Genomic DNA, 12,486 nt, shown 5'->3' with positions numbered 1-12,486 from the left:
AATATTTCAAGGACATTTTAGGCATTGTGAAGCTTGTGCCTGGGCTATCTAATAATCACTGGCTTAATATTTTTGTATTTGAATTCTACAGTTTGAAGAAAACAGTGCTGTGTATTTTTGAAATGTGGTTTTCTGCAATCAACAAGATATAGGGGTTTTAATTTTCAACAACTACCTTTTATTTAATAAATATCTTGATCATGTAGTCATAAATCATTGACGTAAAAGTAGGGCAGGTAATATTTATACTGTCTGATAAATATCTGAAATACAAACAATAATTGGAAAAAGAATGGACACATACAGTGTAAAAGACTAAGGTTCCTCTGCTCAGGAAATCCAGAAGGATATGTCAATAAAAAAGGTAAAGACTGTATATAGATTAGAAGCACTACACAGTTCAAGTAATGGAAAGCCTTCAGTGGCTATATAAAGAAAATCACTGTTATTTTTCATCTTATGCCAGTGGCTTTTAGGAAATTCATATATTGAAACAAACATCAAAATTTCACTCTTAGCAAAACTGTCTGATTTTAAACTATGTGTATTGTTTTTAATGTTTCACTCTTTGCAAAGATGTATTTACATTTTGAATTTTCCAAATTGATTGTTAATGTTCCTGTGTTTCGAAAATCACTTCTAAAATGTATTGAAGTCCCCATAAATAAAAAATAATTGTGCAATGCATTACCCCAGTTCACATACTTGGCTATTCAGGCAAGCCCAATCATGTTCAAGAAAGGCAAGTAGATTTCACCTACATTTTGCTGAGCAAATTATTTGTTGGATGATTGTTATATAAATTAGAAAAGGATTTTAAAAAATCACTTTCCTGGAACATAGTGAGGATTTACTGGACAAAAATTAAAAGGACACTGTTTCTACACTTTAGAAACTCACTGTCTTGTGGACAAGTAAAGCACAAAAATACTTAGGGATTTTTATATATTAATCAAGATGTCAGAGCTCAGAGTGTTTTGGAAAAATAAATCTCCATGTTTTAAGAACTTGGTTTAGGACATTTGGAAATATATTAATAAATAGGTAAACATCTTAAATATACTATATTAAAGATGAATTTTAATATAGCAAGAATTATACTAAACATATAAATTTATATTATCTATGTTTGTTCTACATTTTGTAGTGACAATATCAACAAAATTTGTATTTATAAATGTTTTTCCATAGGAACCTGTTTGGAAATATTTAATACATAAATACATCCATAAGTTACCATTAAAATGATATTATACACGTGTATTTATTGATAAGGCATGAAGTTCAGAACATTTGCTACGTGAATAAGAGGATTACTTCCTCCAGGACTTCCACTTCCCATTCTCTTAATTTTCTTCATACTGGTTGTTCTTTATGATAATCTGCATGTTATTCAGTTATTTTTTTATTTTGTCTTTGTGTCTGTACTGAGAGGTGAACATCATGAAGACAAGGATGGCAGGTGTTCTTGTTCATTTCATTCACTACTTGACACTAAGCAACTGGAATTGTACCTGGAAAATAGCAAATATTCATAAGATGTTTGCTGAATGAATGAATTATGAAAGTGGAACTCTGAAAAGCTGTATTCATATAGAAAATGTGTGTGTGCGTGCATGCGTGTGCGCACAGAGATGTGGTGTGCTAATTTTAGAAGGCTGTCTATCAAAATACTAGCAATATTTTTCTCTGGATAGTAGTAGAATTTTAAAATATTCTTTAATTGGCTTTTTGGTAGTATATGTCATTTTAACAAAAAGGAGATAAAAATTAAGATTAAAATCCATAATATTTTAAGATTTAACATTGTGATTTTAAAGTATCAATTTCTTCATCCCTATTCATCCCAAACGTATTTTGAATGCCTATGTTGCTGCAGATGGGAAAATAATTGCTGTGCCTGATCATAAGTCAATTAATAGGTTACCAAGAAAGATAATAAAACGTTGACTGGAGAACAAAGTCAAATTATAATGAAATCCGTAACAGTTGTGCATACACTAAGTCTATTCTAAAGACTAAGTATTGAAAATAAGTTCATTATTTCACACAAGAATAAAGAGAGATAAATCATGGCCTTCTGTCTGTGCATCCATTGTTGAAGTGTATGCTTAATTACCACCTCTGGTACATCACAGTTTAGATTAGAGATATTATGATGTGGAAACGGGGGGGCCACAGAGATGGGCTGAAAACAGACGCTTTGCAGACAAACAAATGCATTAGAATTTTGGTAGCACCCCTTGGTTTTGTGATCTTTGCCAAATTACTTAAGTGGATTAGACCTACTTACCCTTCTGGGCTGTGGCCAGGATTGCCTGACCTTGTATGTGAAGCCCCCAGCACAGGTTCTCCCTGCTCAACAGGTGTGGATTTAACACCCTTTCCTAGGTAGAATCCCAGCTTGTGTCCCTTCAGAAGCCCCAGAACAACCACTTTCATATTCACTCCAGACTCCAGTTGAAAATTCAGTCATTTGCTTATTTCTTTTAACAGATAAACTAAAGATGTTGGGGCTCCTTAGAAACTTGAGCACCTTAGATGTCAGTACTTCTGGGATGCCTGCATCTTAACTTGTCATAACACCTTTTGTAGCACATGTAGCAGGGACTGCCTTCTGCTATCCTTGAAAATCCTAGCAAAGGATCAATTCCTCTGTCTCTGTCTGTTCCTATATCACTTTTTCTTACAAATAGGGAGCAAAAATAAGGAGAAAACCAAAATGGGTCTCATAACATCTGCATAAACTTCAACATGTGATATTTTTAAACTTAAAAAAATTGTAATGAAGGCACTCATAGAGACAATGACACAAATGGAGACTAAAATGACTAAATGGAGAGTTTAAAGCAAATACTAGTGTACATGCCAACCAGATCAAGAAACAGAACTTTGTTAGTAGCCAAGAAGAAACCCCAGTCCTAACTCATTTCCTTCCCATTCACACCAGGACCTCCCACTAAATGAATCGCTGTGCTGATTACCATGGAAGCCACTTTCTCACTCTTTATACACTAGTCACCTAAGTATGCATCTTTGAACAGTATAGCTGAGTTTTGGCAATTTGAGGAATTTACAGAAATAAGCCTTGCATCATGCTTTCTTTTGCGTCTGGATTATTTTCTTCAACATAATGTTTTTGAGATTTGCCTGTGAGGTTGTACATTACCATCGTTCATGAATTTCTTTGACGGCTGCCTAGTGTTCAACTGTATATATCAATCACAACTTCTGCATTTGAGACTTACGTGAATAACGCTATAATGGCCATTCTTCTTGTGTAATGTACAGATATTTCTGTTGGGTTCATAACCAGGAGTAGAATTGCTAGAGTCTATGTAAATTGTTAGCAGAATTGCTAGATTCCGGGTGTGTGTCTTCCAAAGTCACCCAGTGCACACATTCTCCAGTAGAGTGTGAGACTTCCATTGCTCCATGTCCTTACCAACACTTGATATTATCAGTATTTTTATTTTTTTCTCCATTTTGTTGGAAATGAATTGATGTCTCATTGTGCTTTTACTTCAGGTTTTCCTAAGTGTGAATGAGATTGAGCAGCATTTTGTATAAGTCTATTGGCCATTTATATAGCTCCTTTTTATAAGCACCTGCTCAAGTATCTTGCTGTTTTTAAAACTGGATTGTCTGTCTTCTTTTTTTGGATTCTTTATGTATTCTGGATATGTACCTATTCGACAGTTATGTATGTGACAAGTATCTTCTAATCAATTCCTTGGTTTTTGATTCTCTGATAATTCTTTCCTAATATATAAAAATTTATATTCGTATTTCAGCTTATTTTCTCTTACAGTAATGTTTTGTGTCTTATTTTTCCCCACTTTGAAATCACTGACATACTAATTAACATATTTTCTTCAAAAAGCTTTAATTACTGGAACTTTTACATGAACATTAAGGATCCACCCGATTCCTAAGACTGAAAATGTAAGTGTCACCATTTTGGAGAAGAGTAACATGCTTTAAAGATCAAAAGTCCTGTTAAGTGGGCATTGTAGCAGTTTTTTTAAATAGGCGTAGTCTTTTTTTACATTAAGAAAAAAAGAATACACCTACCACTGATTTTGGGATATCATGTCAGGAAAAGATCAATTTTCACTTTGTTTTCAAAATATTTATCCAACTATTCCAGAGCTATTTATTAAAAAGTCTTTTGCCATTGCTTTGAAGTGTTCCCTTGGTCATAAATCAGATATCCATGTATGTGTTTACTGACAGTTCTGTTCCACTGATCTATTTGTATTTGTCTGATTCTGCAGCATCTTAATTACTGTATCTTCTAATTGGTCTTGGTATTCTACATAGCAAGTCTTCCCATCTTGTTACTCAATCTTATTTGAATCCTTTGAATTTTCTGGTTTGTAACCAAATATATAATCAGTTTCTCTCATGTTCTGTGTGAGCTTGAAAATAATTTGTATTATGCAATCATTGGATACTGTGTTCTGCAGAGATCTATTTAATCAATTTGATAAAATTTTTGCTCAGATACTGTGTATCTTTCCTGATTTGTATATGATCATTCTAGCAGATACTGACATTTTAAACAAACAAAGAAAACACGTTATCTTGGCCTTGTCGGTTTTTGTCAATTCTGATTTACAATTCTGAGGCTACATTCATGAATGCATATAAACTCAGAGGAGTTTACACATCCTGTTGAATTAACCTCTGATCATTCCAAAGTGTCTCCATCTCTAATAATACATTTTGCCTTAAAGTAGACTTTGATATTAATATAGTTACATCAGTTCCTTTTTGTTAAGATTTAAGTTCTATTGTGTTCTCTCACTGCTTAGAGCTTTTAATGGCATCAGAGTAAAAGCCAAGATCCCTTCCAGACCTGACTTGTCCCTGTCTCTCTGAACTCCAGCCACCTTGTTCTGATTCCCTGCCCTCCACACTGGCCCCTTGCAGCTCTTGAAGCAGTTCAGAAGCTCCCACATCAGGGTATTTGCATGTGCAATTCTCTCTGACTGAAAGGCTCTTTCCTCAGATGTCTGCATTACTCATTCTTTCATGTTCTCTAATGCTGCTCCTAAAAGTCTCCTTGGGGGTTGAGCCTTTGCTCACCACACCCAATGTTCCCTTCTGCATCCTGTGCATAATTCTCTCCATAGCACATAGCAAAACAAAAACAAAAACAAAAAACTATTTACAAATGTGCTTATTTATTTGCTGTCCACCCATCTACCATATTGAAATGGTAGTTTCATGCAGCTGGAACTTTGTTTTCATCTGGGCAGAAACTTGGTTTTTGTTATTATTTTATTTGTTTAAATTATTTTTTATTACTCTATCCAGATAATGTAGAACTGTCAAGTACTTTTTGAATAAATGAATGAATGAATAAGAGGGATTGTAGCATTATATTTATCTGTGTATCTATCTCTGAATCTATTTAACAGCCATTAAATATAAGCTAGTATTAAGATAGAGCAAAACTCATTTTTCTATTGAAAAGATAGCTAAACTCATCAGTGCATTAAAGTTAATCCTGTGCACTGACTACTTTTTTACACAAACCACGTGTGTCTTTCAATAGTACTACACACATTTTGTCAAAGGGCAAACACTTAAGACCAAGTAGCTGGAATTACTCATAACGTAAACCTGCAAATAACTCTTCTGGATGGGCTTTGCTTATTTGTTTATTTGTTGTCTTGATGTGTTCGTCTGATACACAGTTATAAATTAATAATTAAATCTTATTCCCCAAGATGTCATTCATATGGTATCTTGCTTTCAGAAGGGAACACAAACTTAGCCACTCCAGCTATGACACTTCCTTCTATAATTTTCTAAATCTAAAGGAACAAACTTTCTAACACCCCCTTTAGAGCAGTGGACTCTCAGGTTTGACAACTTCTATAATTGAAAATTCTTCCGAGTTTCTAACCAAAAATTCTACTTGAAGTGCAGGGTTCATAAGGTCAACAGTTTGCGATAAAATAGGCCCATTAAATTCAACTTCTGGTTAAGGCAGAGCTTGTGAATGAGTCCTAGCTAAATAACGTAATTATGGCTATGAACTGAAGCCAAGAAATCTGCCACCTACTTCACAGTGAGTCTTAAATGGAAACAGGATATCCTTTGTGTAAAATCACCTTGAAAAGGAGAAAGAACTAAGGAAAAGAGATTTGCTATGCGGTAAAATGGTTTTCATCAAGTGGAAGGGGATTAAGAAGGTATTTAATTATGGCATGCTGGCTGGCTGGTTAACACAGTGGAAAGCTGAAGGTGTGGACCAGCTGTGATCCTGGGAATTCCTGGAGTCCTAACAACGACATGGAATTTTCTATATGAGAATCGGAGGGGCACCTAGGAGCCTGTTATGATGAAATAACTGGCATGTTTAGGAGATAGTTTTGAATGAGAAAGTGAAATCAGTTAATCCCCCAGGATAAAGTGGTACAGCATCCTGAAATGATGGGGAAGGCAGGAATGTCATCTGCTATAAGACAGACACTGGGAAGGTACGTTTTCTTGTAAGCAGTAGGTTCTGTTGTTAACCAGCCAAATGGTCTCTGTACCTTGAGGTGCCTTTGAAGAGCCAGGTAGTACCTGAAGAGACTGCCCCATCTCCTCCCACCTACTGCTAATGGAGGTCATTAATTTATGTCCCATTCTCATGGGATGCAAATAAAAGTAAGGTACCGCATTTCATTTATGTAGTGCTCTTTCATGTACTCAAAGAATTTGTATCTTTCATTTACAAGCAAAATAAAACCTATTCCTTTATTATTCTTTTCTCTCCAAGGAGTGATTTCCTGGTCTCAGGCAGTCATTTCTGCTGTTCAGTCCTGGAATGTCTCCAGCACTCTCACATAAGGCATCAGTTACGGGGCCTAAAGCAGATCCTAATGCACTAATAAAATCTGGTTTGATGAAGAGTGCAAAAAGGTGATCTCCTTGTACTTCTGCTTATTTTATACTTCTGGTACGGAGGCGGCTTTTAGTATGCTGACTCATGCTTAATTTGATTTTACATTGACACAGAATGACACTTGCAAATTCTCCCCACCAGCGCCCTTTTTATTATTTTACTCCATTAAAAAGCAAAATACTTTGAAAAACTGTGTCCAAAGAGGGGTAGAAGATGGAACTCTGCATTTATTAATTTTTTTTTTTTTTTTGCTACTTTAAGTTTAAATTCAGCCAGAATCTGATCAAAATATAACTAGTCCATAGCCATGGTGAATTCGTATTCCCTAATAAAGTGTATGCTTTCATTATTTGATTATGAGATTTTTATTAGACTTTTAAAACATCAAACATAACTTAATTAAGACAAACAAAAATGAAGAACATTGTACAACATACCTAACCATTAGACTTCCAAACTGTTTAGGTCACGAAAAACAAAGTGTCACATATCAGAGGAGACTAAGGAGACAGAACAACTGCATGCAACTTGGTATCCTGTGTCAGATCTTGAAACAGAACAGGACGAGAAAAATCTGGCAAAATCTGAGCAGAATCTTTAGTTAATAGTATTTGACCAATATTATTTTAGTGCATTCATTTTGAAAATTTACCATTGCTATATATGATGCTAATATTAGAGGAAGCTGTATAGAGTATACCGGAACTCCACCATTTTGACAACTGTTTATAAACCTAAACTTATTATAAGATAAAAAATAATAATAACTTAAGGACCTCAACTTGGTAAATGGTTTACTCCATAGAATCTGTAAAAATCAGTCTTATCTCTGCGTGGTTGCCTTTCTTAATGTAATAGCAAAGAGAGAAGACATTGTCAAAAATATTAAATCTAGTTCCTCCTTATTATCTATTAGGTTTATTTTAAAACAATATTGAGTGCCTAAATAGAAATACTTATGCCTTCTGGCTCATGTTTAGCTCACTGTTTAATAGAAAATAACTATGGTAACATCAGATGGGGAATTACAGTCAGCGAGTATGTGTATTTACATATTTCCACAAATATTGTGAGGCTTCATTTAACATCAAGATTGTTCCCAAGCTATGAGTAACAAAGTGACAGAGAGTACAGGGGAAAGCATTGCTGTATACAAAAAGACAACAACTATATTACTAGGGATTTGAGTCTCAATTTTACTTCTCAATTAAGACTCCAAATCCATTAATGAATAGCTAAAATATCAAATATCGATAATCTCTATACATCCCACTTTGCAGATAATACTCATTTTCTGTTAGCAGTCTCTCAAATCGTAGATTCAGGTAACTGTTTTTTTACTTTCCCAATATTATTACTCTGACAACTACCACAACCAGCACTATCCTACCATCACTGCTAGTTTTAAAAAAAGATCCTTAAAGTATCTTAGTCAGTTCCAGCTTCTGTAACAAAATATCATATACATGGTGGCTTGAACCACAGAAATCTATTTTTTTCACAGTTCTGGAGGTTGCAAGTTTGAGATGAGGGTGCCAACCCTGTTGGGTTCTGGTGAAGAATTTCTTCCTGGCTTGCACATGGCCATAGTCTCACTGTGCGTTCACATGACCTCTTCTGAGTAAGAAGAGAGAAAGAAAGCAAGTTCTCTCCTGTGTCTTCTTGTAAGAGCACTAATCCCATGATCAAAGCCCAACCCTCATGACCATCTAACCCTACTTACTTCCCAAAGTCCCCATCTCCAAACACTAGCACCTTGGGAGTTAGGGCATCAGTAGATGAATTCTGTGGGGATGCAGTTCAGTCATGGCAGTATCAGAAACCCAAGAGTTTCAGGTAAGAGTTTGTGGATTACTTTTCAAATTTACATGCTAGATGCTTTCTTCAGGCTATGTCTTGTAATCCTCAAAGAGCATCTTCATGAGGTATATTGATCTTAATTTAACTTCTGCAAGTGAAGTTGTTTAATGAATAGCAGAAACTGCACTAAAAATTAAATTTTTGTGACTAAAAAACTATGTTTTTCAGCATTACGATATAATATCTTGCATTCTAATACAAAGGTATGAATTGTACTAAAGACTGAGTGAAATGATTTGTCCTGCCCAAAAATTATTTCATGCTGTATGGTGAAGAGAGCAATTTTAGGAAAACCAAATTTGGCGCCAATTTTTTGTTCCTTTCTTTTCGGTCGTATATTAGTGAATGTCAATATAAAGAGTTATATTGCTTAACAGATATTCCAAACTACTGTGAAATATAGCAGGAACTCATATGTGTATTCAATGGAATAAATGGTTTTATTGATATTATACATAATTCTCATAATTATGAAAATCATTTGAAATCTTTAAAACGATATTGATGCAAGCAATAATTTGTACAGTACATGTAAATACCAACAATGGTTATAGGTGTGCTAAACAAGGTCTGTTGCTAAGAGCATTTTATCCATTTTGTATTAAAATACCCTGTGTATATTGACTACCTTCTATGCACTGCGGCATGAGCTTTATATACTTAATTTTTTAACACTTAACACTTAATTGTCTTCAAGCTAATTTAAGGACACAAGCTCAGAGAGGTAAATGCCTTGCCCAAAGTTATGTGGCTCCAGCAAGGGGCTGAGCTGGAATTCCAAGTCCAATATTTGTAGTTTCACTATCCGTACTTGGGAGATCATTAATATGCTTTCTATTTTTTTAAAAAAAAATTATATGGTGCTCTAATTTTTCTGGTTGCAAAATATTTACATCTGAATATTTTGAAGCTGAATATTTGTTAGAATTGTATATCATCAGGAAAAAAGTATCCCTTCGTATGGCTTTGTCTTGTGCAGAAAATTGTACCTACTTTATAAGAAAAAGGAGCTTGAGAAATGGCTGAGCCTTGTGGAGAGTATTCTGTGTATTAGAACATAAGCCCATCTTGGTAAATTCTCCCTCTGTTTCATGAGGTACTCTTCTTTATTAGCTAAGACATTAAGTAATTTGTGTAAGGTTGCACAGCTAGTAAGTGGCATGGCCATAATGTAAACCTATGTCTGTCTGATTCTAGAGTTCTATTAAGTTTCCACTATACCAAACTGTCTCTTCTTAGATGTTTGCATTTCCAAAATCTGTTACCACTTGAAATGTAATTACTCCATTTAAGTTCAAAAGCAGAATTCTACAGCACTAAATAAATCTATATAGAATTAAGTTAATTAAAGCTAAATAAACCATATGCTGATCATATTCTAATCATCTATTTTTTTAAATACATTTCACTCTGGGGGTGAGGCTCAGTGAGGGGCTAAATAAGCACATAACTGCAATATTATGTGTGAAATACAGGAGCTGTATGTAGAAAGAACACCAGGTGCTCTAAAGGAGTAATTTAGTTCATAATTTTCAGGTGCATGGTTAGGAGGCGTTTGATCCAGGCAGAGGAGAGGCATGTTCGTGTGTGCAGGAAGTTCAGGATTATCCTGCACATGCTTTTCAAGACTCCTGAAGAGGATGTAAGAAAGAAAGAGTAAAATCAAAGTATGTGTATGCTTGGTTGTTCTACTTTTATAATGAGAGGCCTTTATGTGATAGTTGCAAGAATGCCTTTTAACATGGAAAAGACTCTTCTAGTGAATAATAAGCAATGCACACTTCAAAAGAATTATATTATCTGGACTATATTTGTAAAAAAAAAAACAAACATAATGTGACAACTTTGCAATTTAAATGAAGATATAGAAGAGAAATATTGTGATCTAGATTTCAGAAGTTTCCTTATGGGCGTAAAGAAATTATCCACCAGCAAAGAATACACTAAACTTTGAAATTTAAAAGTTGTGGCCAATTTGCATTTTTAGACTTCTTCAATTACTGGAAAAAAAGATTTATTTTATTACCTTGTCTTCAAACATACCTGTTGAGGGAATGTGATATGGTAGAAAATAGATAATGAACAATCTACAGGTCCAATAGTAATCAGTCCTGTAAAATAAAGGCAAGGTTCAGAAATTATGGTTTGTGTTAGTATAATTAGTAGTCTTGTTTTTTTAAAATCAAAGCTTAAGATTCAGACTGTGTGTGTTCAAATCCTGACATTGGCACAAACTTTATCCTGAAAGTAATGCCTATTTTATCTTTATCTCATTTCATTATGAGGATTAAATATGTATATAAAATTTAATTTATTGCACATAAGCATTTTGTAAATATTCCCTATTACAAAAGTTAAAAAGTGTGAGACAGATGTGCTCATAATAAAAATATATTTCTTGTTGCTTTTACATTAATAAACTTCCATTTTTAAAAATCTAAAGTTCTACAACATAATTTTCAAATGTGATTTTTTTTTAAGATAGAAAATGTAATATTATGTAAGTGCTTCACTTAACTTTATTAACCTGCCATTGCACTAGCATGGAAGATGGAGACATTGTCTGTCACTAGGATGGTGATAAGTAATTTATGATATTGATATCCAGATGATTTCATTATATTAAAGACTACTAAAGCCAGCCAGCACAGTGAAAACGTCAAAACAAAATCTTTTCAGAAAAACTTATTTTACATGAAATATCGTATTCAAAAAAAAACTGTAATCTTAATTAAGAACATGCTTGTCAATCAAAAACAGTTCCTCTCTGTGAAGTACACTTAAAAAATGGATGAATTGAATAAATAAACTCCTGATGTCATAAACTCATGTAAAAATATGAATAATGGGATTCTTTTATTTGCTTTCAGATTTTCAGACGATGCTGGTTGGTTTTCAAGAAGGCTTCTAGCAAAGGGCCCAGAAGGCTAGAAAAATTTCCAGATGAAAAGGCAGCTTATTTCAGAAACTTTCATAAGGTAAGTCACAGTCCTGGGAGTCCCTGGGGAATAACTGGGCTCTTGAGGACTTGTGGAGATATTTCTTTGATAGATGAAATCTGCAGTGGCAAAAATTAATGGCTTGGGAAAAATGCCCTTTTCTGACAAAATGCAAAAGTTATTTTTCTCCTTTATTTTAATTATCTGTTGTAAATGCCAGTGGTACCTCTGCAAAATCAAAGACTCATTTTTATTGCTACTTTGCAAAATGAGATGACTCATAACTCAACCAAATCATTTTCTAAGGTGCTGAGTAGGTATTTTCTCTCTATTCAGGTTCATTATGCATTTGTTACTTGATGTAAACTGTGAACAATATTTACTAGATAAAATTTAGGGGGCTGCCTTTAACAGTGCTAACGATATTGTTAACGTATATTGCATTAGCTGTTTTGTAAACTCCTTAACAAGAAAAGGATCATCAAATATGCCGATGTGTAGAGACAAGGCATAAACAGTAGGAATAAAGTATCAATTTCCTAAGAATTAAAAGAATGTAAAACATAACCCCGAAATGATGCTAAGTATATCTTTCATGATAACATCAAAACACAGCTAGGTATTTTATAGTGATGCAAAGGATTCGTGATCAAAACTCAGAGTTGTAGAACAGTGTTGCTTACTGGTAGAATGCTCGGTAAAGATTTTAATTTCTCACTGGTCATACATGGAGTAAGCTTTCCTCGATAATGTAATGAATTTGTGGAATTTTATTTTATGTAA

At 34.0% G+C, this 12,486-nt stretch overlaps 1 protein-coding gene across 1 annotated transcript in view; it reads left to right on the top strand.

The window, feature by feature from the left end:
* DOK6 (docking protein 6) overlaps nt 1–12,486 on the top strand; it is a 422,926-nt gene that overhangs the window by 140,525 nt on the left and 269,915 nt on the right. The window contains exon 2 of the mRNA XM_023224190.2: nt 11,635–11,742. Within this exon, the coding sequence (XP_023079958.1) occupies nt 11,635–11,742 (108 nt within the window). The remainder of the gene's footprint in view (nt 1–11,634; nt 11,743–12,486) is intronic.

Source organism: Piliocolobus tephrosceles, chromosome 18, assembly GCF_002776525.5.
Source record: "Piliocolobus tephrosceles isolate RC106 chromosome 18, ASM277652v3, whole genome shotgun sequence".
NCBI classification, from domain to species: domain Eukaryota; kingdom Metazoa; phylum Chordata; class Mammalia; order Primates; family Cercopithecidae; genus Piliocolobus; species Piliocolobus tephrosceles.
The sequence above is the reverse complement of the archived record's forward strand: the minus strand, read 5'-3'. Positions and strand labels throughout refer to the sequence as shown.